The sequence below is a fragment of the Colias croceus genome, chromosome 11, assembly GCF_905220415.1.
Source record: "Colias croceus chromosome 11, ilColCroc2.1".
Taxonomy (NCBI): Eukaryota; Metazoa; Arthropoda; class Insecta; order Lepidoptera; family Pieridae; genus Colias; species Colias croceus.
The window spans coordinates 5,089,032-5,113,710 of NC_059547.1; the positions used below are offsets into that span (position 1 = coordinate 5,089,032).

The 24,679-nt window shown below is 33.3% G+C and overlaps 4 protein-coding genes across 4 annotated transcripts; 2 read left to right on the plus strand and 2 right to left on the minus strand.

Moving 5' to 3' along the window:
- The first annotated feature begins 1,178 nt into the window (after positions 1–1,178).
- Positions 1,179–3,216, plus strand: LOC123695473 (UDP-N-acetylglucosamine transferase subunit ALG14 homolog). Its single transcript, XM_045641331.1, has one exon. The coding sequence runs from the start codon at positions 1,337–1,339 to the stop codon at positions 1,982–1,984; it is 648 nt and encodes a 215-aa protein (XP_045497287.1). The 5' UTR covers positions 1,179–1,336; the 3' UTR covers positions 1,985–3,216.
- On the minus strand, positions 2,686–4,991 carry LOC123695474. The gene is made up of 2 exons (XM_045641333.1): positions 4,502–4,991; positions 2,686–4,013 (listed from the first exon to the last, which is right to left on the minus strand). Exons 1-2 carry the CDS (start codon positions 4,835–4,837, stop codon positions 3,753–3,755), a joined length of 597 nt encoding a protein of 198 aa, XP_045497289.1. The 5' UTR covers positions 4,838–4,991; the 3' UTR covers positions 2,686–3,752.
- Positions 4,992–9,443: 4,452 nt separating this feature from the next.
- Positions 9,444–15,421, plus strand: LOC123695300. The gene is made up of 7 exons (XM_045641098.1): positions 9,444–9,651; positions 9,884–10,032; positions 10,852–11,005; positions 11,356–11,925; positions 12,145–12,435; positions 12,775–12,880; positions 13,231–15,421. The coding sequence occupies exons 1-7, from the start codon at positions 9,603–9,605 to the stop codon at positions 13,391–13,393; spliced, it is 1,482 nt and encodes a 493-aa protein (XP_045497054.1). The 5' UTR covers positions 9,444–9,602; the 3' UTR covers positions 13,394–15,421.
- A 2,855-nt stretch (positions 15,422–18,276) lies between these two features.
- On the minus strand, positions 18,277–19,458 carry LOC123695301 (cathepsin B). Its single transcript, XM_045641099.1, has one exon. It carries the CDS (start codon positions 19,357–19,359, stop codon positions 18,352–18,354), a length of 1,008 nt encoding a protein of 335 aa, XP_045497055.1. The 5' UTR covers positions 19,360–19,458; the 3' UTR covers positions 18,277–18,351.
- Between the last annotated feature and the right edge of the window lie 5,221 nt (positions 19,459–24,679).

Genomic DNA, 24,679 nt, shown 5'->3' on the forward strand with positions numbered 1-24,679 from the left:
ATAAAGCTAGTTATGCGCTCCCCACAGGCGCTCCCTATTGTACTGTAAGGCTGGTTGCAGAGCTTGACCGACCGTCAGTGCGTACCGTCGCTCGGTCCTGACGATACGCATCAACAATTGTATGACTATGACACTAATCCGCATGACAATACGCGTGCGTATGGCCAGTCTAGCTATGAACGGTTTTATGAATTTCCATACATATGACAAGCGCGACTGACGTACGCACTGATGGTCGGTCAAGCTCTGCAACCAGCCTAAAAAGCTAGGTAGTTTGCGTACGAATACACACTCTAAGGGCGTATGCAGAAAGAAAGCTGGAAACTTATAAGCGCTTACCGGCGCTTGTCAGCGCTGGTAGCCCGCGCAGGAAAATACATGAACACGCGCCGATAAGCGCTGAACGGCGCCGACTAGTTCCGGCAAGCTTCAACACGCGCTTGTCAGCGCTGGGCGCTGCCATTTAAAATTTGTCTTGGTCTGCTTCAACCTGATTCCTTTGTGTAGAACGAACCAACGCTGACAAGCGCCGGTAAGCGCTATAAGTTTCAGGCTTTATTTCTGAATATGGCCTAAGCGCATACATGCGCAATTTCGTATGTGTTGCCGCCGGCGCCGGGTAGCTTGTGGGCAGCTCCTGCAGACAAATGTTCACACATGCGCATGTAGCCCACATATTCATCGCGCGCGCCTTCCCTCAGGTTCTCTGCCCAGGGAAGAAATATTACTAACGGAGAATATAATATGAAAGAAATATTTCATATATTTTTTTTGGAAAAAGTAGTTTTTGAAGTGAAACTTCTTTGGGTACGTTGACAGTAAAATTTCAAGGTCGCGTCATCGTAATAGGGTCACGTCATGGAGTAAGGCGACGTTTTTGGTATCTTTGAAACTTGCCAAAAAAGTTTCACTTCTGTCATGTGCTAATGCTACCACGTTATAATCCGCTATACTCAATAAATAGGGACAAACACAGGACAAAAGAATGTATTATCATTTTGCCTTTCTAGTATTGTTAACTTACTCTGTGGCACAAAGTACATTATCTATATACGTGCGTGATACGTGCTCTGTGGGCACACTTGAAAATGACATTTGTTAATTATTTAATGTGGCAGGTGGCTTGACATTCATTATTTATAGGTACTTTATTTTAAAACGCACGTTGAAACTTGAAATTTCTATAGTTACATATTAGCGGTGAAAAAATTAAGTTGTTTCTTGCATCTACAACAAAATAATACACAAAGAAAAGCATTTCACAAGTTGAAGTAAACAACACAGCTGTTACCGAATATAACACACATAAAAATTGTACTTTCTTCGATTGTTTACCATGGGTGCTTTATTTGTTATCATACAGTGCATTATTGTTTTTCCATTGGCATTCGTATGCCTTAGAGCATTATATCTTATCAGTACGATATACTCTCGTCGCGTCGGATTACATATTCACAACAGATCATTTCGGACGATTTTGTGCATTGGATCAGGTGGGCACACTACTGAGATGTTATCGCTCGTTGCAAGGATGAAATTATACTTATATACTCCACGTCTCTACGTTATGGCTGACTCCGACGAGAGGAGTGAAGTAAAAGTTCGTGAAATAGAAAGTCAGTATACTGACTACAAAATCGCCAAAATTCCTAGAAGTAGAAATGTAAATCAATCATATATATCGTCGGTGTTTACTACTATATATGCTACTCTAAGCGCCATACCAATAGTCTATAAATTTAAACCAGATTTAATTTTCTGTAATGGACCTGGCACCTGTATTCCTCTCTGTATGGTTGCATTTATTATGAGATGTCTTTATCTGGTAGATTGCAGGATTATCTTCATTGAAAGCCTATGTAGAGTGCGTAGTTTATCACTTACTGGAAAGATATTACAATATATTGCAGATATTTTTGTAGTACAGTGGTTACAATTACACAAAGCTTGTATGGGAAGTTTATACTATGGAAGATTAACTTAAATTACTGTCACTATGATTTAAAAGAAAGCCTCAAATATAAAGTAAGTGTTATGTATTGCATGACTCATAATGCAAAGCATTTGAGTGCTCTATGATTGAAAAACTGTCACTGGTATAAAATAATTCAAGATAATGGTACATGAAAAAATGTAGAAATAGAAATAAAAACCAATCATTCAATTTTTTTAAACATGATACCTAGCTTGCATAAATTTTAATAATTTTGTTTTGGAAGTGAAACTTCCCAAGACATTAAGAGTAAAATTTCAAGGTACCTAGTATGGCTATACCGTCACATCATGGAGTACAGTGAAGATTTTGGTATCTCTGAATCATGCCAATGAAGTTTCACTTCTGGCATTTGTGCTCAGCACACACACAATTTTTAATTAGGATTACTATGATAGACTAGTATTGAAATAACTTCATTAAGTATTGTTGAATAGTTGTTTTTTATTAATAAATTCGAAAAATTTAAATTATTTCCATTTTATCAATGAGCATTATGAGTCATGCAGTTTTGTATTTTCTAATTCTTTATTTATTCATGCATATGAAAATTAGTATAAGCATGTATTAACTTAATTATTAGGTACAATTATTAATGTATGTAAAGTGATCTCAGTTATACTTAGAACTAATATTATTGTGATGTATGTTATATTTAAACTGTATGGGATTTTGAAATAAAACCAGTAAAATTTTATAAATATAGATGTATTCTTCATTCCATGGAAGTCACATCAATCAGATCAACATTATTCTATGTACAATAATAATAATTATAATGTTCTTGTAATAAATTTCCAACAATGTAAATTGTAAATGCTTCAGTCTTCACAACATTTAAGTTGATTTTTAACCTCTTAACAATAATTGCCAATGATCCTATGATTGTTTACTACATTATCAGCAGAATATAACAAAACAAATGCTATTGTGTATCAACTTTATCAAACTTTATTACAGTTTTGTTGCATTAACAAAAACAATTATAAATAGGAACCAAGAAAAAGTAGGAAGATCAAGGATGTTAAAAAAACAATAATATTTAAAGACAAAGATTTAAACACATTTAAAACTTAAATAACTAAGTATTTATGTTAAAAGTCGAACACTGAAAATAATATTCGAGATAATAAAATAAATAATGTATGTTTTAGATTTAAAACACATTCCATTATTTTAAGTGCCATTTGTATGAACCTATATTAAATCATTATTTGGAATAACTGTTTTTTTATTTTTATTATAAGGTTTTTTCCATCAACATTCTTCCACTGACTTGTTTACATTTATATTGCTATAAGAATCTCTTACTACTACACCACTGTACAAACCTTATTAATATAAGTCAACTCTTATAGGCTCATAACAATTGTATGCTTTGTATATTAACGTTTAGGCATTTTAATCACAGATGCAAGCCAATAATCACTTTTTTAAGTTTATTAACAAGATTTTAAGTATTCATTATTGATAATACTTATGTAAAGCAACGTTAAGTAAAATAGTTATTATAATAACTTATGCATGATATTAGGCACAGTATCTTACAATTATCAATTTTGAATTCATGTAAATAAGTTCATATTTCTTACTCTAATTTACAATGTTTAAATTATAACATCATAACAACTGCCCAACAATAAATATTTTAGGCACATTAGAGAATACTATCAATAAGGTTGACTATCTTTAAAAACATAAGTACAAAGAAAAAATAATTAAGTAGGTATTTCCTAAGGCAAATTCATATGTATATTCTTCAAGGCTTGCTATCGTCAATAGAATTTGTTTGGTTGCTAGTTTCTTGTTTTGCGATTACATTCTTATCAATATGATATTTCTCATCATCTATAAGATACATTGCCTCATCATAAGTGGGTGGTGGAAGCTCTGAGCACGAAGGTTTGCTTGTGGCAGCATTAGCTATTAATGCATCATATGAAGGTGGCAAGGTCGCACTTGAAGCTGTCCGAGGCACTTGACCACTATAAGCCTGCTCTGCTTGTACAGTTGCCATGTCCTATAGAAAATACATAATTAGTTTTGTCCTTTCTCTTTACATTTTTTTTATATATAGAATTTTTAAATAAAAATTACACCATAAAATTGTCAGTATATCTCATTAATTTGTAATTGTATAAATAAATAACATAACCATTACCAGCCAATCAATACCATACAGACATATTAGGTAAAAGGAAGTTCCTTTGACATTGAAATACAACTTTTTATCTTGATAAGTAATTATACATATGTGTGTGACATATTCAATGCACTGGTATTGGTAGCTTCTATTTACTGAATTAGTAAAAACATTTGTGAATGATAATACTTTTGGGTTAAGGTTAACACATATTTGTTCAGACAAAATATAGGTACAAGAGATTATAGCATCGCGAGAATGTAGAATAACAGTACCGAATACGAACTTTCTATTGATGCCATTCATTTACACGTAAAATTCACACACTAAATTGGCCAAGTAATCTATGAACATGTACAACTTACTCTTATTATTGCACGCTGATGTAGGAGCATCTGAATTACACTCTTTCTTCGCAAATATAACATGCTTTTTACTGCAACCATCATTCCTGAACAAATAAATATGGGTCCAACGAGCCACATGTGTCCTAAATTACTTAAAATATAGCCATCAGCATCACCAAGAGCAAGGACAGTTATAACTGTACCCACTGAAAATAAAACCATCGAAAGAACGAAATAGGAATAGCTGGTGCAGTCACATCTACCAAATCGCTGATCTTCATCCAAATCGAAATCACGATGCCGTAACCGATGTAAACGTTGTCGAATAAATGGGCTATCAAATACTGTCGCCATTTTAGTATATAAATCAAAATATCCCGTTGAACCTTATTTTAATTTTCAAGCATTATTTTTTTTCAAAACAACATATCACCAAGATCAAACGAAAACACTTATTAAAAATTACACACTACACAGTACAGCAATCACTATGGATCTATGGATAGATCATAGATGTTTAATGTTTTATTTTTGCAGACTGCAGTCTGCAGATTGCAGAAGCTTGTTTTGTTGCCTGTTTATAATCGGACGAGTGTTACTATTTTACATTATTAGAGTCTGGCCAGCCAAAGCTGACTGCTGAACCCAGTAAAGGGCGGCAAATTTAAAAAATATGGACCCTGGGTAACATCGGCTATAATAGGAAAAAAACATTTTGATACTTTTGATAGGTATTCATAAAGGTGATCATAGTATATAGGTGCATTATGTATACAACACAGCAGGAATTAAACATTATTAAAGTAAAGGATTTGAACCCTTTTCAACAAAACTGAGTACTGACAACTAACTACGCCGAAACGCCATGATGACATTCCATTGTGTGGCCGCTACAAAAAACACTGGGTTCAGCTTTGACTGGCCAGACTCTAAGAGCGTTTTCACATTATCCGATCCGATATCGGATATCGGACACCGATAGCCGATATCCGATATCGGAGGGAAGTAAAATGTATGAAATATGTACCTGTCTTTCACATTGTCCGGTCCGATATCGGATATCGGAGCCGACACCGATATGCCAGCGGCTATCGGACGATAATGTTCAGTGTTGCCAACTCAATTTTCGAAAAGGCAGTATACCAACAGCAAAAAAGCACTAGTTTGTGTATTCTCAGTCTTATAGGGCGCTAAATCTTAAAAAAAATTATTTGCTTTAACCTAAAACCCTTTCTATATTATTTTAGGATGTCTTCAGTGTAATAAGAAAATGTGAACAAAGATTGTATCACTTAATAAATTTATCATAGGTACTACTTATGAACTTTTATAAATGTATATAGTGAAAAAATGACTAATTAATGACTAGGTACGTCTTGCTAAAAATACATTTAATAGATTTTGAAAGGTATTTACTAATATGTATTACTAAAACTATTAACTAATACTAGGTTGTAGTAGGTATTGATATTAATTTATTTAATGTGTTAACGTAATATATATACTATACAAATGACCGATATCAAACTACATATTTAGTAAATAGCACATCTAAATAATATGCAGTAATCAATGATATCAAATCTTTTTTACATTTTACTTTTCTTTTTTTGAAGTTGTTTCTAGTTATTTTTAATGTATGTACAACTATCATCGATCATTTGATTTTTTTTAATTATACCTTTTTTATCAACTAGCAATTTAGTTTAGTTTTCTCTAAAAAAATCTGGCAACACTCATGATGATATCGGAACGATTTTATCGGACAATGTGAAAAGGCAAATTATATCCGATATCGGATATCGGCTATCGGCGTCCGATATCAGATATCGGATCGGATAATGTGAAAACGCTCTAACACTTCACACATGAAACAACGCAACGACACAAAATTCAAAGAATGTTCGTTAGTCGTTACATAATGATACCGCGGGTCTCAAACCATAGGGGCGTATATGCAAAAATGCGATTTTTCGTTTTTAATGCCATTGGATTCTACTTTAAGCAATACATAACCTCAATTTTTCTTATAATTTAATACCGATTACTTTTTGTATAAAATGCAAAATATTATTTGCCGTAAGCTAGACAGTCTACAATTATTGTTAGGCCATATAGCCGTATAATAGACGTAAGAGCAATATAATTGCTTATTGAGGCAGTTTTGACGTGCCTTATAGACGTATGCACATACGACTGTTTGTTTTATTTTAACCTGAAATCATTGTGTTGAGCTATATAGACGTATGCACATACGACCATCAATGTCAACACGATCCTGGGGATATTTAGTCATCACTGCGGACGTATGCACATACGTCTACATATTTTAGTATTGCTGTCTCCAGATTTCGTCACTAGGAGGACGTCACAGAGCAAGTTGGTGGACGTATCGTCATGTCAACAATACGGAAACACGATCATTCTGCAGTGAGATGCCAAAGCGAGTAGATTTAATTCTAATGCGTGGAATAACTTTAGTGAATTTACTATTACTATATATATATATATCTTTAATATATATAAATCTCGTGTCACAATGTTTGTCTTCAATGGACTCCTAAACCACTTAACCGATTATAATAAAATTCGCACACCATGTGCAGTTCGATCCAACTTGAGAGACAGGATAGTTTAAATTTCAAATCGTTTTAGAGAAAGCGGGCGAAGCCGCGGGTGGTAAGCTAGTTATTTTATAAAGAACATTGCATGGAGAATAATGTTAAGATTTTCACAAGCCGAGGATAGACCAATGTTGGTGTCATAAGTTTGAGCAGTTACCCGAAGAAGAACAGAAAGAAAAACAGGAGGAGTATAATGAAGAACATGTTAATAGGAAAGAATATGCCAAAGAAGAAAAGAAGAAGACAAATTAAAGGCAATGGTTGACTCTACTCTTCTTTTCTGTACCTGTATTTGATTTCGAAGCAGTATTATACTGTCCATTAGTTTTGGGTAAACCTATCTTTTATAAAAGGAAATTGGGCTTTATAAATTTCACAATACATAATGCAGTGAGCAAACAGGGCTACTGTTACTTTTGGCCAGAGTACGAGAGAAACAGAGGGGCAAATGAAGTCTCAACATGTTTGTATACTTATATCACCAAGCTTACCAATGTGGAAACCTGATTCTTTATTCTGATTGCTGCCCAGGATAAAATCGAAATTGAGTGGTAGCTTCAATGCTAAGATATGTAATGATGTCTCCAGCAAATCATGTAAAAATTATGTTATCAATTTGGCCGGTATATTTTTTTTTATGTATGTACACCGATTACTCCGAGGTTTCTGGACCGATCTATGTGATTATTTTTTTGTTTGATGCGTAATGTTGTCGAATTGGTCTCATAAAAAATTTATTCGGATAGGCCTAGCAGTTTTTATTTTATGAGCATTTTTGTCTGATCTCGATAACTTAATTGAAATCTAGCAAGTAACTTTGATACACTTCCCGGTAACCGATTAAGCTGAAATTTTGTATACGTATGTAAATTGGATAACGATGAAACATTATCATGACATACAGCTGATTTGATGATGGAATCGGAAGGTGGCCATAGGAACTCAGTAATATATTGACTCAACTTTATCGAGTTTGGGCTCGTTTGATTCGTGTTGAAAAATTCACTATAAAGTATTAAATAGAAATAACTATGTTAAAAACAACCGACTTCCATAACGGAAAAGTAAAAAAAAAAAAAAAAAGATCTGATATTATTAATTACTACATATTATTTAGATGTGCTAGTTATTTATTAAATAGCTTTGAAGTCGGTGTCAAGCACTAAGCACTTAGTATCAAACCTATTTAGTAAATAGCACATCTAAATAATATGTTAAAATAAATAACATCAAATCGTTTTTTTTATTTTTTACTTTTCCGTTACATATTGAAGTCGGTTGTTTTTAACGTTTGTTTAAAAATGTTTGTGACTTTAGTCATTTAAAGTAGGTACCTAAGTAACTATGTTCAGATTTATAAATAAATTAAACTTTTTTATATGCTTATTTTTATTTTCACACAGAAAATATTGTGTAATTACTCCCATTTGTTTTTTTTTGTCTAGATTGTAGAATAAAACTGGTTTATACCTCTACTTTGAATTCAAACGCCTCTCAATATAAATGCCAAGCCAAACAGGCGTAAGAATTTTAAAAACCGCGTAAATAACGTTAATTTCGATGGGTTCTCATTCCTAAATTACAATATTTTGAGTTACCGACTAGGTAAAAATAAATATAAGTATAAATATTAATAATTTAAGGAGAAGGTTTTTACGTCCATAAATTCCATACATTTATGGGGGAAATTTGACGGAGTTTTGCCATCTATTCGTCATGGCAAATAGACGTATCAGCTAAAAACTAGTGTTACAGAGGGAATAACTTAAAACCAAGCATTCCATATTAACTGCAGTGTTAATATATAGCTACATGCAAAAACATAACAAGGTGGCTCAATCACAAAAAAAGTTATTAAGTTTTTTGTCTCTCCTGAAAAGTAGGGGTTTTGTGGATACGCCCCTATGGTTTGAGACCCGCGATACAATTATGTACCACAATGGAGCTGGGCAGCCTTATAACTGTGCACTTGTGCAGTGATTTCTACTCTCTAAATTTGGTGGAAATTGTTATTTAATAAGATTTAAAACATTTTCTAAACAATAATCTTTAAACACAAACTTTAATTAATGTAAGTACCATACTTTTTATTAAAAAAGGATTATATATACGTTAAACTAAAAATACTCCTATGCTTGATACATACTTTTAATCATTCTGTTTTATGTCAAAGTAAAGCATCCGATTGGCATCCGATCTTGCATCCGATTATAGGAGGACTAATAATTTATATACTCTGTATATGTCAAACATTTTAAATTTTGTATGTCAAATGTCAATTAATGTCAAAACAAGACATTATTTTCAATTTCCAATAGGGCTCACCTTTGGGGCTCACTGCGTAGAATATGATGACGTAAAATGTTTTATTGATAATATTGTTTCTGATTTTTATAGCTTTTGTGCTCTAAATACAATTTAATTTGAATGAGAAACACAAACCTATCTACATTTTAATTTAGTTATTTTCCTTTAAAAATTTAAAGTGGATCGAAATGACTCGCATATTGTGTATTTTATTTTTCGTATTTTGTGTTGATAAAGGTATGTTTGTAGTACAAAAATACTCCAATCGAGCTAATATTATAGTTATTTAAGTTATAAAATTTGCATCCTTGATCAAGAGTTTCTAATCATACTAATTCTCGTGATATTATGCACCGATTGCAATACTATATCCCTCAAACTAAAAACCTTGCCTCTCATGAACATTTGTTATTATTGTTTTGGTTCTTACATTTAGTCTTCAATTTATATGATTTTTTCTTCTTTACAGTGTGTTTAGCTTTGAAATTATTAGTTTCAAATGATGGGCCAGCTGTTCGGGGATCTAACATAACGTTTACGGCCACGGTTCTTGGTTATTCAGGAGAAAATCTTCAATTTGATTTTTCGGATGATGTACAGCCACAACATAGGGCTCAAGTAAGATTCTAATGTAGTTAGAGTTAATAACATTAGATAAATAATTGTGGAAGAATTCAATGTTATTTTAATTTTTAAACATACAAGGAATAATAATCAAATAATAAGTGTGACAACTATAATGAATATATATAGGTAACTTATGTAAATGAGATTAGTTGGTTCTATAATAAATTAGTTGTGACAACATTTGACTTGTAGTTATTGTAGTTTATTAAATAGTATTTAGTTATTAGATAAACATTGCATTATTTTTGAGGTGAATAATTTTTAATAAAATAAGCAGTTCTTTTGTTTCCCTTTGTACAAAGAGTGATAGTAATGTATGTATGATGAATTATAATAAATATTTCACTTTAAAAGTCTAAAACATTATAAGAAATTGTCTTCTTCAATAAGGTTATCAGTATTGAAGTTTCCTTTACAACATCAATGTAATAGAATATTAATATCCACATTTGCATTTGTGCTTTTAATTAAAGTATGATAAAGTAAATATGATATGGTATCTGTACTGGTTCCTGACAATGTTAAAATAGTTTCAGAGATTATTATTTATAAATTGCAGAGGTCATAATTCAATATATGTATTTGTGGAAATTTATTTTTAATTTATGTATAAAAATAAACACTTGATATTAAGTGGAGTTTACCAATTATAATGATCCAAATTGCACCCTAAATTATAAAGACATTATAGAGACAACAGAACACTCATAAATGCCCAAATGTTCCGTCCAGCCAGTACCTAATCATTTCACATTTTTGATTATTCAGCTCAAAATATTAAATTTTAATACATATTTCTTGTGTTCATAGTTTGTCGCAAAATCAAATGTGTCAAAATGGACTGTTGAATACCCACGCGATTTGTATGAAGCTGGTGAACACACAGTCACAGTTAATCTTATGAAAACTTTTTTTGGTATGTGGATCTTGACAGCAACGGCAACCACAACATTCCAAATTACAGGTAAGACTCTTTAGATTTTATTGTAGTATAGGTACCCTGTTGTGCTGTTACTAATAATGCAAATTCATTCTAAATGTATGTTGTTTAATTATACCTGCTTTTTAATCTTGGCTTCTATTCTCTGAATATTTAGTTGTTTTTATTCTGACCTTGTAATTATGTCTCCATAATCTTATCTGTTAAACATGCTAACTACTAATAGACTTAACTATATTATTCAATATCATTGCAGTAATCTGAAGAAATTGTTGTAGTAAAAGAGAAATGTAAAAAATAAATGCGATATGTAAATACATTGATTGACTTAAATTAAGTGTAATTATACTTTCAATTATTACCTAATATTTCAGATTCGTTGAATGGAAACCTGTATCTACAGCAAAACAATTTAATTAGAGACAACAAGTTTGTTGCCTCCAACAACACAGTGCATCATTTTGTGCAACTACCTGATAATGAGATGCAATTTTTAAAGAAAAACGCGTCCACAATTATCACTTATTGGTTCATAGATTGTATGTTCATAGATCAAACAACAGACTTCTCTTTAAACTATACCTATCAAGATGTGATGACTGATCATTACATTGATGTGTTGGTTGTGGCTAATAACGAACCATTGCCTCCGATAACAACAACAACCACAACAACAACCACTACAACAACAACCACAACAACAACAACCACAACAACGACAACAACAACACCCAAACCAACAACAGTTCCAAGTGCAGATACAACAGTTGTACCATTAAGCAATACCAGTGATAATGTAAATCATAGAATATCAAAGCGAGGTATACCAATGAATGCAAAACGAAAACATGCAATAAAGGATTTCATATGCCACAACTCAAGCATAGTGCCGATCGGCGATACCTACACATATGGACATTATCAGGAAACAATTAGCATAAGAGGTATGTTTAGCAAATTTCATAGGACTTACTTAGACCTTATGAAATAGGACATATGACCGAACAGTAATTTATTTTACGAAAATTTGTCTAGCTTCTTGTGTTATAAACCTTTTAACTATCCACATTTCTCGACTTTGATATGTACATTTAACTGGTATTCTTACTCGTCAAATATAGCAACTTCAATCCAATTAACAACTTATTATTTCACTATTTCAGAGTCAATTTCAACAGTGAACATAACTGGTTTGAACTGGTTGCAACACGGCGATCTTCTAAACTTACAAGTGAAATACACTGGGTCACCGCCGTTCGATTATTGTGCTATATACAAGCTCGGACAATACAATGTTACAGGGAATGAGACGTGTTCTATGAAGTCTAGAACTATTTCTAATATTTTCCCTTTGGTACACTACTTTTCTGATAGTGAACAGCACACTGTTGTTGTTGTTATTGAGAATGAAGTTGGGAAAAGTGTGTCGAGGGCTACAATCAATATCTATAAAGGTATTTATTAATACATTGATTAAGTAACTTATTAGTATTACAAAGATTACATGGTGGTCGATCCGCAGTTTAACCGCGTTTAACTGCACGCATTGCAATGAACTATATTGACAAAACTGTATTGATAAACGAAAAATAGAAAGTTATATAAGTATTATGTTATTCAGCAATTGCATTACGTAATAAGTCAATTTATCTTGCTTATACATATTATTATTTTTGTATGTACCTACTTGTGTTCATAATTACAAACCTAAATTAAAAGAGAATAGTTGATTCATTAGATATTTTTAATCCTGAAAAGACATTGTATTAACAACTCTGTTTATTATATTTCAGCGTCAGTCCACGCGCAGTTGTCAGTAATCGTAGTCCCGGTGGCGTTCTCTCTTGTTGCCGTAATATTAGTGGTGTTTGGTGTTGCCTACTATCAGCATAGATCGAGGTACCTATTTATAAATTAATTTTTTTTTGTATACAACAAAGGATCCAAATATGGACCATTTGTAAATAATATTTAAGACAGCAATTCATTCATAGATAAAGTCTGGGTGTATAGAAAGAGCATGTTTTCAATACATGGTGTTGCTAAATTGCTAGTTTTTAATAATTTATTTTATGTTTGTGTGATTGTGTTATTTTTTAAATTTTTCGATTCAATGACAATTACATTTAATTGTAAATAAATACATATGTTATTTCTGTAATAATTTTTTTAAATAATATCTTTACCTGAAATTCATCCTTCAAGTGTCGCCACTTATGTACTTTATGTGTTATTTATTACAATTACAGGCATACCGTAGAAGTAGCTGACTTCGACTTCGGTCAGCAAGTAAATCTAGATTATAAAACATTCGCCGAGCGTCTAAGAGACAGTTTTAGAAATGCCTTCAATTTCAGACATCGAGACGACGTAGATCCACTAACATCTGATGCTAGATACGACTCGATGTGAGTGTTTTGTTCCTGTATAAAGATAATATTATTGTTAAAATTGTATATCCATGTTTTCTGCTCAGTGATTATGATCGAAGAGTATTGAACTGCTTTCTTCATTAAATAATTATTTTTATATGGTTATAGAATTTGATGTGTGTATTCATTCCAATATAAATAATTTGTGAAATATGATTTTTAAATTATTATTTACGAATGTAATTATTGTATAAATAATATAAATACATAGCCATCGTGTTATGTTTATTTACGCAATTTCAATCGATTTATTTACGTATTATTATTATTATGTCGTTTTGCGAATTGAACCAAAAATAAGAGTTTTGTAGTTATCAAGAAAGGGTGGAAGGCTTATCAATTATGTATATTCGGACGCTATGAATAGAATTAATACAATTACTAACATACAACCTACTTACTTAGATGATAGAATACACTTTTATACTGTTATATTCTCATCCATTTAATGCAATAAAATCGATTTTATGTTATATATCATCAAATTTATATAGCATTGAAATTGTCGTCGTTATAATGTATCAAATGCAGTATATAGGAGTGATAAGCTTTATATCAGACTGATTGATGTTTGCATCATAGAAATGTGCATTTTGTCCATTTATTTTGTAAGGCATGTCGTGTTTCACTTTTACAGATCTTAATTTTTATGTTTATGAACCGTAGGGGCGTAATATTATGATCTATTAAAATGTCCTGATTTGTATGTGGTATTATATTGTTATTGCTTGGTTTAAAAATTAATGATGACTTCGTAATATCGATTTTGTGTTTGAAAATAATAATACATACTATTTTGTGTGTCGACTGTTTGTCTTCTTTCCAATATTTTGTTTGGTTTGTGGCAAGTGTTTATATCTTCTGTCCACTTAAATATTTTGTTAAAATGTATGATGTATTCGAAAAAAAGGAACTTACATCTCGATATGCCAAATTTAAGAACAAATGATAGTCACTCTTGGAATATTAAAATAAATAATATATTTATCTATTTACATCCCGTTTTTATATTCATTTAATTTGTTTGACTGTAACACTGTATGAAAATGAATTCAATAGCTGGGTCCACACCAAACGATTCATCGATCACGCGATCCGCGATCCAGGATCGCGGAGCATGGATCGTGGATTATGTTAGGCCGATCCACTTTAGAATCTGGCGACCCCAAATATGCGCTCCAAGCGATCCTAAAGCGATCCGTGATTCAGGCAGTCTAACTCTTGTACGATATGGAGTCACACATACAACGGCGGCTTCTTGCTGTTGCAGCAGTAACTTTTATTATACTTAATACTTATGTTTGCGCAAAAAATCAAGAAAAAGAAATCGACGGTTTTGGGTGAAACAATTTTACAAAAATCGTTTGGAATCTGGGACTCAGCTGTACGCAGAGTTTTTTTTTTCTTGGGGTTCTCGATCGACTATTCCCCATTTCACGAGAAATCTGACGCCAAGCATCATCTTTAACACCTCTATTGTTGTAATTAGAATCTTTGGGATATCATAAACATTTAAATTATTTAAAAAGCGATATCATACGGCGATTTTCTGTGATGTCCATGGTGAAGTGGATCGCGCGATCCAACACAACCGTCCACACCGCCTGCATCGATGGATCGCGCGCGGCAGGCGCGCGATCGGATCGCGGTGGATCGTCCGGTGTGGACCCGGCTATTTAGATGTATATTATCTGGTAACATTTGAGAGAACATTTTTTAGGGATTTTGACGTTTAAGAACTACCTAAGCGAATATAAAAACGGGGTAAAAAATTTAAGACGTCGTGAAGTTATATATTCGAGTCATATTCCTAAATTAACAAATTTAACCTAGCAATTAGTCTTAGCGTAATTCGGGACGTCACTATAATTTTTTAAAAGTGATCAGTCATGTTTTGTGATATATTAGTTTTATATTATAGATTTATTTATCTTATAGAGATAGGGTTTGTATTTATTTTAGAAGCAAAATATTGTTATCTAATAATTAAATAATTCAAATTTCACTTATTAAAATTTATTCCCTTTTAATGCAATATAAACACAGTTCATTGATTAGATTTTTATAAGACGCACATTTTCATTGTTTCTCTTTTGTCCAAAATAAAATATTTGCAGTGTTGTGCTTCTAAAATAAATTTATAAAATTGTAGTTACATTAAAGTGTTATTAAAATGTTATGTTTTATTTATGTATTCAGCAGTTTCCTCATCCTTGAGTATAGGATATCCTTTTCCCAAATCTCCTACTTTATGGGTCTGGATCAAGGTTAATTAGGTTCTAGGTTTGTTATATTAATTGTAGTAGCAGTTGATAAATACCAATGTTGATACTTGCTACCCTCCTGTTCCAAGTTTTCTTCAATTATCTTCTGCCCAAATCGATAATTTACCATTCACATGAAACTTACTGTGAAGCTTTAGAACGACCTACCAGCTGCGTATTTTTCAAGCCCAGTCCTGCAAGAAAAGAGCAAATGTTTATTTTCTAAATACTATTTCTTTATTTCTGTAACTGTACAATGTGCATCCTTACAAATATTCGCCATCTCGATTATCAAGTCTTCAATTGTACAGGACTGAACATAGGCGTAATCTTTGTTAGTTGCCGAGTTATTTTTTAATTTTTTCATCGAACCTTTTCTGTAGACTCGAGATCTAATGTATCAGAGGGCCACGTAGCCAAGCCTTCGCGGTAGTTCTAACTCGAATTTTCGGCATCAAAAGAACAAAATTACCTATATTATGCCTTTGACATGAAGAAAATGAAGAAAAAAATAAATAAAAAATATTTATTGGAATCACTCGGGATTTAAGTATGAAACTTAAAACATATACTATGAAATACTGAATGCATAAAAGTAAACAACATACAAGTAAATTAATAAATATTATGCTTACTACTGTTTTTGCCCCCTAAAAAATTACCTCAAGCATTGGGAGCTGCAAGCGAAACATATCTCAGAAGGTTTTTAATGAGAGGAGGAGGAGGAACGTTAAAAAATTTCAATTAGTTGAGTGTGTGTAGTTAGTGATCTGCAATTCTGCACCATTACCAGCTGATTCTCTCCGTCACAATCGGTTTTCCTTTTCGGTCTTTTCCATGGTCTTTAACATCACCGTATTTCGAAATGTGAAATGATTAACTACTTACCTAAGTACATTAACATTTTTTTTTTTCAATTTTTATTGAGTAGATACTGAATATCTTTTTCACATATAGTAGGCATTGGGATATTTTAAAACGATAGACTTTCCCTAAAATCTACGTAACTAAACCAAATTATTGCAATCAAAGTCTAATTTTCCCTAAAAAATGCGCCCTAATTTTACCAACCCTTAAGTAGCCTAATGGCGTAATTGTGGTTCACTTTAAATAAGCTAATGAACACATTTTAATGCGTAACACACTCAAAAGTTTCGACTGTTAAACCGTCCTTCCCCTTCTAATTAAACTGCGAGCGCTGAAAGCCGACTTGGACATTAAAAGTATCCGTTTTTCGCATTTCATTAAAAATTTCAAGTCGCTGAGAGTGGTCTAGGCAGTTTGAGAGGCGTCGGGTTAAATCTCTTATCGTGTAACGAATACATGAGCGTTTTAATGGCTTTAATGAAGTGCTGCATAAGGTCTTTTAATTTTTAATGTAAGCAGCGTTAAATAAACAGACCAGCTATAATTTTACATTAATGAATCATTCATTAGAGATGTGCAAATAAAGGATAAATTATTAAGTTTACAAATGTTTAATGAACATTTTTTCTTTGTAATAATTTATCAGAACATTAAAAAGTCAATACAAAGAACAAGGACATATTATGAGGCTTAAAAGTCAAAGCTCAGGATAAGAGTAACCTTGAAATTGATATGGATCATAATGTTGATACGGTAGGTATATGAATTCAATTTGAAAGGAAGTTGCATTAGTTAAAGAATGAAGAATTTGTCTAAATGGAAATGTACCCATATTTCCACGTGGAATGAATAATGAGATCTTTTTTTGGAACTGAACATCAAAATCAAATAATAACTTATACCAATAGGTATACGATGTCCGAATGTCAATGTGTTGATTGCTTCTTATTGTGTCGTTTGTAAGCGCAGTAATTTTTTTTCTTAAGTTTACACCTATTTATAATGTAGGTAGGTACATAATTACTAAGATAATATTATTAGAATAGACAAGTTTTTATTTTGGAGATGTTTAAATATTTGTGATCATTTAAATGTTACTGTTGTAACTTGTACCTACCTAAGTCATCTTATCTTGTTTTCTTGTCTCTGCTGATTAACATGAATTAAATGTCTGTTTTTATTAACTACATCTTGCTGAGTAGAACACCGAGATCATCATAATATTTTTCTCTTTCTCAGAAACAATAATAAACACAATAGATAGGTAATTTTATAATTGAACAATATTAAAGGTACCTCATAAATTATTATACCATCCCGTGTCGGCACGGTCGGTCGGTCAATATACGTTGTTATCGGCAACTTGTTATTGTAGGTTATTGAATAATAATTTTGTTATGACTATATTACCTTCTTGATGTAATTTACCAATTAATATAAATTATTTGTAAGCAAAACTTGATATTTCATCGTTAGCCTCGTGACCAGCAAGTTAACAGCTGTTAGTACTGTTATCTAACGCAACGCAAATTATAAATACATACCTACATATGATTTTAACCAAAACTGTAATGAATAGAGAATCATATTATGAACAACAGTGACGTTAGGTATGTTTATATTGTACATATTATCTAACTATATTTATCAGTAGATACATAGTTAGGTATCAATTTTTTTACGTAAGTAGGTAATATTTAGTTACGAGGAAATTTTAAGGATAAAAATGAAAAAAGGTTAACAATTGAATTTATTTCTCATTTTCACAGAATTACAACTATACTTACAGTTATAAAAGTTAACTAAATTAATCTAATAGCGGCTCGCCAGCTACAATAGAACTTTCAATTCCGCAGTGGTCTTCTCCGCGTAAGATTTTGAAGAATCCATTATCTCCCCAGTCCGAATTCCAAGAGTTTGCAATAAGCCAATATTTGTTTCCATTTTCAACTCCCCAGCCCATAATTTTAATAGCGTGTCCGCCCAGCGCATCTCCTATCGTATGTTTGTAAACTCCACTCTTATAAGTCAGCAAATCAGAGTAAACTGTAAACGCTCCTTCAACTGGCCCATTCTTGTAAATTTCAGCTTTAATATGATCTTCTCCACCGCGAATGGAATAAACGTGCTTGCCGTAACGTTTGTCGGATTTATAAGCAGTGTCGTAGGGTTTCTTACACGCCCTTTCACATTTAGGAGTTTTAGTGTCGCCGCTGCAAGGCATTCTATCACCGGGCACGTGGTGCTCGCACGGGGGGATCTCATAAGGTAAACAGCCCTGACTTGAATTATAATTACCTCCAGATACGATGCCGAAGTGTTTCCAGTACTCCCAGGCAAGGGTTGGCATGCCGCCGTTACAACCGAGACCGCAGATGGGACAGCAACTCAATAAATCTTCAGCAGAAAAATGGAAGTGCTTCGTCCCGTTCGAGTAAATGCAGTAGCGATCTGTCATAGCTTCCACAGCACCGAATGCCCAACAGCTGCCGCAGGATCCCTGATCTCTTATTTCGTTTAAAGTAGGACAGTTTGGCCATTTGTCTCTGGGGTCAAAATTTTCTGGCAGATCGCGTATGAGTTCAGCATCATGTTCGACGGATGTCAATCTAGATATAAACTTATCTTTCAACGCCCCCATCAGTTTCTTGATAGTATCAAATGTTGTATGTATCGGAAAGTTGCGACCGGCCAGCCATGACTTTTGTTGCCTGTTGATGATGTTGATGAAGTCATCGGAGAGAGGTTCGGGTAGAATTGCCGATGATAATGCTAAAAAGCACGCGAGCACAAGTATCGATGAGTGAAAATTCATTTTCACTATTTATTGTTCTCGACCGATTGATGTACGCGCAACGAGAGCGAGCGTTGCGCATCGACTGGCCGTAGCCCGCACCGAGTACAGAGACTTGCTTATGCGCTAAATGACTTGTAATTGCGTCGGACCATGCGATATGACGATGAAACAATGGTTGACCGCATGTCGAAGGTTAATCACATCTATCACTAAGAACTCAATAACGACATTAAACAAACAAATTGTACCACAAGGCAGATAAATAAGCAAATATTCTGTTTTAATTTGTTTTCCGGTACAGAATTTTATTATGATAATGAGCGAGGGTAGCGGTCATTAGCACTGTTGACAGTTTACACTCTGTTTGCTTTATTCATATTAATTTCAACTCAATATAGGACTTATTACAATTAAACTCGGCCTTTTGATAGTTAAGTGTGAATCAAGTTTAGTCAGAACGACTACCAACACTAAAAGCTCCCATTATAAACATTGTAAAATAAACAAACTAGGAAATGGATTAAGTTTACAATTACATATGTACAAAACATTGCGTGTTATTACTTTTTTATATTTTTTATCTCCTTTTTTGGGATCTCAATGCAGTGTCGCGCTATTATACAAACTATACATTAGGTTATTTCCTTGATTCAGGGACTTATCATAAATAGTCTATGGATTGAAATATATAAGTGGAAAAAATTGTACCTATAAGGTAGACACTAGTGTAATGAAACTAATGAGATGAATATTCTTTTGATTGTAATAAATGTAACATTGTCTGTTTTCTATTAATAACTCAATCTAAGAACTCAAATATCCTTCTGCTCTTTTGTTTTAATTTTGTCAGGATGAAAATAGGGTAAATACCTACATACAATACAATGCGAATATACAATAATCATTATCAAATTTAATATTTACACGTGGAATTAAAATTTCATGCCTAATCAGGGCTTTGGAATTTGTTAAAGTACCTATAATTTACCAAGTTGTAAATATTCTATGACATTTATGATAAAATGTTACGCACAGGTAAGTCAATTTCCTTTGAATTAACTACATATATATTTCACTTATATAAAATGCTCGATACGTGTCCGTTTGCGTATTAGAAGCAAAAATATAATCTATAACTACCTACTAATATTATAAATAGGAAAGGTTTGTAATTATGTATGTATGTATGGTTTTCACACATAAACCACTCGACCGATTTCAAAAATTCTTTCACCATTAGAAAGCTGCATCGTCACTGAGCAACATAGGCTAGGTTTTATCCCAGAAATCCCACGGGAACGGGAACTATGCGGGTTTTTCTTTGAAAACGCGGGCGAGGCCACAGGCGGAAAGCTAGTATTACACAATATACCTATATTTAAATACCTATTTAGTATCTTAGGTAGGTACCTTATTTTCATCTCAGATTATCATTTAATCCTCAGATTACGATCATAATAATTATTCTTCTCAAAAAACTACGGAGATTCAATGATTAAGGTTTTAACTTTTAACGTAACGTATAACTTACCCATAGTCCATAGATAAAAGAAAACAAAGTAAGAAGAAAAATAATTATAAATAATTGTGCGCAGTGAACAAAGCTGATTAGAAAATTATGTTCAGTCTTCAGAGAGCAAAACCGGAATGTGTAACTCATATTATAAAGCATGTGATAATTTTTTAACGCTCTACGTAAGTATCCGTAACTAATTGTTGCTAATTTCTTTTTTATAGCCATGGATAATCTAGAATCGAGACAGGATATGTCTCGGGATATGTAGTTATCTAAGTTCACTATTGCTTTGGAAAAAGGGTTATAATGGAGATGAAATTCACTATCGGCTTTTAGTTGTTATTAAGATTCCTTGTACCTACAGAAACTTTTAATTTGTATACTAGTTATGACGCACGATTTTATCCGCTCACACATAGTTCGGCATAGCTTATCGGTGATAACACTAGATATTTATGACTTTTATTTCCATACCGAAGTATATGTTGGTATGTGGATATTTTATTTAAAAGAAACATAATATGTAAGTTTGCCATGCATTTAAATATTTCACGATAAGGTAGAATTATCTACAATTTATATACAAATTGTTGTTGAAATTTTAATAACAATAATTAATATATAACAATTGCGTTCATGGGCGTAGCCACGGTGGGGCAGGGTGGGGCGCTTGCCCCACTCTAGCTTTGACCTGGAAGGTAGGTAGATACCTAACCAAATCCAAAAATTGAAGTACCTACTAAATACTAAGCTTAATATCCGTAAGAAAATTTACACTCGATTCTCGAAAGTCGACAGGCGACACAGAAAATGCGACCTTTATAATTAGTATTATTTACCTCTAAATTGACTGACTAACAACTAACAAGTGTCATACGCCCAGCGACCAAACGGCTGAAGATTTTTGGATCTATTTCGTGGTGTGGTAGGTGAACAATAAGGTGTTTTGAATAAAAATAATTCGAATAACGAATTACACATGAAAAAAGAAAATAGCTGAGGCTTAAATGTTACATGAACTGTTAGAAAAATGAGTATAGTACCACAATTAGTTACCCCACTAACTTATCCAATTTCACTTTTGTTGTGTTACACGTTCTACAACTCACTGATACTTTTTACTTTACACTTTTTTTTTCTAGTGCCTAGACTAGAAAAAATGCATTCGCGAAGGCATTACATGAACTGTTAGAAAAATGAGTATAGTACCACAATTAGTTACCCCACTAACTTATCCAATTTCACTTTTGTTGTGTTACACGTTCTACAACTCACTGATACTTTTTACTTTACACTTTTTTTTTCTAGTGCCTAGACTAGAAAAAATGCCTTCGCGAATGCCTTCGCGAATGCCATCGCGAATGCCTTCGCGAATGCCATCGCGAATGCCTTCACAAACGCCTTCGCAAATGCCTTCGCGAGTGCCTTCGCGAATGCCTTCGCAAATGCCTTCGCAAATGCCTTCGCGAGTGCCTTCGCGAATGCCTTCGCGAATGCCATCGCGAATGCCTTCACAAATGCCTTCGCAAATGCCTTCACGAGTGTCTTCGCGAATGCCTTCGCAAATGTCTTCGCAAATGCCTTCGCAAATGCCTTCGCAAATGCCTTCGCAAATGCCTTCGCAAATGCCTTCGCGAGTGCCTTCGCGAATGCCTACGCAAATGCCTTCGCGAATGCCTTCGCGAATGCCTTCGCCAATGCCTTCGCGAATGCCTTCGCAAATGCCTTCGCGAGTGCCTTCGCGAATGCCTTCGCAAATGCCTTCGCGAGTGCCTTCGCAAATGCCTTCGCAAATGCCGGCGGTACGGCCGCCGGCATTTGAAGACCTGGATATAACTTTGGGTACCTACCTACATACTTGGTACATACAGTTGCTAGTTACATATTATTTTTTATTGTTGCCCCACCTTGAGCCCATGGCTAGCTACGCCCATGATTGCGTTCATTTATGTCCCAGTAAAATATCTTTTTAGCAGAAGAATTCACAGATCATCAGTCAAATAGTCCTATTATAATTGAAAAAAAAAAGTGTAGATACTTGCTAATCTAGGTATATATCTATATATATAAAACTCAAAGGTGACTGATATAGTAATCTATCAACGCACAGCCCAAAACCAAAACCACTGGACGTACCTATCGGGCTGAAATTTGGCATGCAGGTATAGATGTTAGGACGTAGGCATCCGCTAAGAAAGGATTTCCCGAAATTCTTGCGGGAACGGGGAAAAACGGGGATGCACGTACAAAGTCGTGGGCGGAAGCTAGTATGTATATAAATTCAAAGGTGACTGATATCTATCAACGCACAGACCAAACCACTGGACGTATCGGGCTGAAATTTGGCATGCAGTTAGATGTTAGGACGTAGGCATCCGCTAAGAAAGGTTTTCCCGAAATTCTTGCGGGAACGGGGAAAAACGGGGATTCACGTACAAAGTCGTGGGCGGAAGCTAGTCTAAGAATAAAACAAAACAAAATGTCTACAAATATAAACATCACAGGAAAACGCATTATCGGTTGTTGTTTCACTTAGCAGTTACTAGTTGGTCTCTCATTTAGTAAAGAAGCTAACGTTAACAGGGTATCGAATTAATACAAGCGGAAGACCCTCATTAGTGCCCATCTCTCGAATGATTCTCACGTATATTTCAGATCTAGTAATGGATGCGAGGGAAATAAACACATTGTGGTAAACAACCTTTTGTAGGAAGGGCAAATTATACGATATATAATTTATAAATAGAGCAAGTCCAGTAAAGGTTTTAAAACGGTGACAATGTGATATTAAATGAAAGAACACATTATCATATTGTAGGATTTATATTCTTATTCAATCCTTCATTCAACGAAGCAACAGGTTTATTCACATACCTTTCACAATACATTGCGCCTACTTATAAATACATAGCAAAGAGAAGTTCTTGGTATTCTTTCAAATGTAGTTTAGTTTGATCCTAGTAATTCATCTTTCCGAATCAAATTAAAAACCCATAATTTTTCTTTCGCGTCGAGTAATAAAACACCAATATTGAAGAATCATAAGCTACAGTGGATTCTTTTACAGTTTCTGTTTCCCTGACACGAAACAGGCGGTTTCAGACAGCACCATTGTAATGAATATCCGAACCGGCGCTCCATAACCGTTCTGCGTTTAATGGCTTTCAACATATTTTATGGTAACAGTTTATTTTATCATTTGGATACATCATAATATTATTATATGATACACATTTTCTTAAAGTTACTTTTTAATTTAATTAGTTTTTCCTAGGTAATATCAGATTATTTTTAATGCGTAATTATTCAGTTTGGAAAGGAGTAACTAGGTATGACATATAAAGAAAAAAAAAAATATACACGCTGTTGTTTTTAGCAACGTGGATTAAAAATGGATTGAACGCACGCAAAACGTAAGCACACAGAAAAGCGCACGGCTGTCAAAGCTGGTACAAGTTGAAATAAATTATAATAATTGTTGTACTTCCAACATAACTTCTATGGTATGCAATAATAGCTTTAATTTCCAGTTAAATGATACAACAAAAATAAAAATATGAAGAGGCATGTTAAGCAATTCGCACATCAATAAAAGGAATTCAAACAAACGCGAGTTCCAATAAATCTTTACCTTTCTGCGAAAATTGATTACCTCCAACGAAAGGGTAAAAATAGAAGTAATATTCCCCCGCGTTTAATAAATCATCATCGAGAATTCATACATTCGATATCGAGTATCGAAGATCTACGTGTAAACGTAGGATCGTCTCCAAAAGCCTTACAAAATTAATGAAGTTATACACGTACACGCGTCAAATATCA

Bases quoted from the DNA above. Each gene is read 5' to 3' on its own strand.
- LOC123695473 (XM_045641331.1), top strand. From the start codon at position 1,337: ATGGGTGCTTTATTTGTTATCATACAGTGCATTATTGTTTTTCCATTG.
- LOC123695474 (XM_045641333.1), bottom strand. From the start codon at position 4,837: ATGGCGACAGTATTTGATAGCCCATTTATTCGACAACGTTTACATCGG. The intron at 4,014-4,501 runs GTAAGTTGTACA...TATTTTCTATAG, and splicing joins ATCAGCGTGCAATAATAAGA to GACATGGCAACTGTACAAGC.
- LOC123695300 (XM_045641098.1), top strand. From the start codon at position 9,603: ATGACTCGCATATTGTGTATTTTATTTTTCGTATTTTGTGTTGATAAA. The intron at 11,006-11,355 runs GTAAGACTCTTT...CTAATATTTCAG, and splicing joins CACAACATTCCAAATTACAG to ATTCGTTGAATGGAAACCTG. The intron at 12,881-13,230 runs GTACCTATTTAT...TTACAATTACAG, and splicing joins TACTATCAGCATAGATCGAG to GCATACCGTAGAAGTAGCTG.
- LOC123695301 (XM_045641099.1), bottom strand. From the start codon at position 19,359: ATGAATTTTCACTCATCGATACTTGTGCTCGCGTGCTTTTTAGCATTA.